Source organism: Labrus mixtus, chromosome 13 (genome assembly GCF_963584025.1).
Source record: "Labrus mixtus chromosome 13, fLabMix1.1, whole genome shotgun sequence".
NCBI lineage: Eukaryota > Metazoa > Chordata > Actinopteri > Labriformes > Labridae > Labrus > Labrus mixtus.
In genome coordinates this window covers 21013274-21015177 of record NC_083624.1, presented here as the reverse complement: position 1 = coordinate 21015177, position 1904 = coordinate 21013274, and the positions used below count along the sequence as shown (strand labels likewise).

The window sequence follows — 1904 nt, the reverse complement described above, 5'->3', positions numbered from 1 at the left end:
ATGGAAAACAGCACTAACTCTTTTTACTTTAACCTTACTTTGTTCATGAACATTGGACACTACCGTTATCCATCCTTTGTTTTTTGCCTTCTTCTCTACAGTTTTACTGTGTCTGCAAATCTTGCCATGATATTGATCATAATAAGGGAAAGGACACTTCATGAGCCAATGTATATTTTCATTGCATTTTTATCTGTCAACTCTCTGTATGGGTCCACTGGTTTCTTCCCCAGATTCTTAATGGATCTACTGTCTGATAGTCATTTAATCTCTCGTCCTGCTTGTTTCACTCAGATCTATATTATTTACACATATGCTTCTTATGAACTGACCATACTGAGCATAATGTCATATGATAGATATGTTGCTGTTTGTCATCCTTTACATTATCACAGAAAGATGAACTCTAAAACAGTCTATATGTTAGCTTTTTTGGCTTGGGTCAGCCCAGCCTGTAACCTCACAATAACACTTAACATGATAGTCAGGCTTCCTCTATGTGGAAACATTATAGAGAAGGTGTACTGTGCCAGCTGGAATATTGTCAAATTATCATGTATTACAGATGCTGTTGATAATCTTTTTGCAATGTTGGGGGCAATAACAATAGCTTTCATTCCCTTTGCTTTTATCTTCTACACTTACCTGAGAATTGTTGTTGCTTGTTGGAAAAACTCATCAGAGGTCAGGGGGAAAGTTTTACAGAGTTGTTTACCACATGTTATATCATTTGGTATTTATTCTATAACATCATTTAGTGATACTGCCCTGAGCCGACAAAATCTTGAAAACATAAATCCATTCACTGCCATAATTATTTCTTTAGAATTTGTTATCATTCCTCCACTTCTGAATCCTCTAGTGTATGGCCTGAAATTACCAGAAATTAGAAGACACATTATCAAGATATTCTGCTTTAAAGCTAAAATTAAAAGAAAAATATCAGATTCTTCAGTGATTGTTTGAATGCTCTGCATCAAAAGTCTCAACAAAAGAAAAACAGTCTCATCATAAGACCTCATGGTACGATACAATCTGTAAATTGAAGTTTGCTGGGAGCATGCAACCCTTGCCTATATCATCTAATGCTTTAAAAATGAGCTGCTCAGATGATTTACAGTTTCTGAATTGTATAGTCTTAAACAAATTGTGTAGAATGTGAAATATCATAAGAAAAAGGAAAGTTGAAATAATGATGTATATATAAAAGCTACTCTAAATATTATAGTAAATACAAACTTTGACAGACATTAATTACATTCTATGTATGTTTTGTTCTTCCTGATTCTTCCTGAACACTACAAGCTGATGTTGGAAACTTATTTTGGAGCTTGAAATTATTTTAGGGCTCCTCATTGATCACCTCTGATATCACTGAACCCACCAAAACTACTGCTTATTGTGAATGATTGTGTTTTTAAAATGTATTTTTGTAAGTATTGCAGATTAGGTACAAATACTATGTCGAGTACTTCAACTGAGATTTAGACAATGTTTCTATGTTTTAATTCTCCACTTTATCTAAGTGATGAATTCACTTTTTTCTCCACTGCATTTGTCAGAGAAATGTATTTACTAGACTGATATATGTTCCATTTCCTTCCTGTTCAGAGAAAACCATTACAGCTCAGATGATTTTGAATGTTTTTAATAAATTGTAACACTCATTGTACCTTTATGGTTGGGAGAAATTATATTTATTGAACCAAATAAACAAATGAAACCCTCTTAATTGGCAAATGAAAGTACACTTTGAAAATGTTTTCTACAAACATAATAATTATCTTATAGAATATGATGTTTTTCCTGTAGAATAAGCTATTAAACAGTATATTAGACAGTTAAAATGAACTCAAACATATAGTTCAATGGAACAGAAACATTAATGCAGCAGTATTGTTCAT

The 1904-nt window shown here is 32.6% G+C and overlaps 1 protein-coding gene across 1 annotated transcript; it reads left to right on the top strand.

Annotated features, from left to right (window-relative positions):
- Nucleotides 1-1002, top strand: LOC132986542 (olfactory receptor 10A3-like). The gene has a single exon (XM_061052994.1). The coding sequence runs from the start codon at nt 1-3 to the stop codon at nt 964-966; it is 966 nt and encodes a 321-aa protein (XP_060908977.1). The 3' UTR covers nt 967-1002.
- The last annotated feature ends 902 nt before the right edge of the window (nt 1003-1904 follow it).

Coding starts and splice junctions, on each gene's coding strand:
- LOC132986542 (XM_061052994.1), top strand. CDS start 1: ATGGAAAACAGCACTAACTCTTTTTACTTTAACCTTACTTTGTTCATG.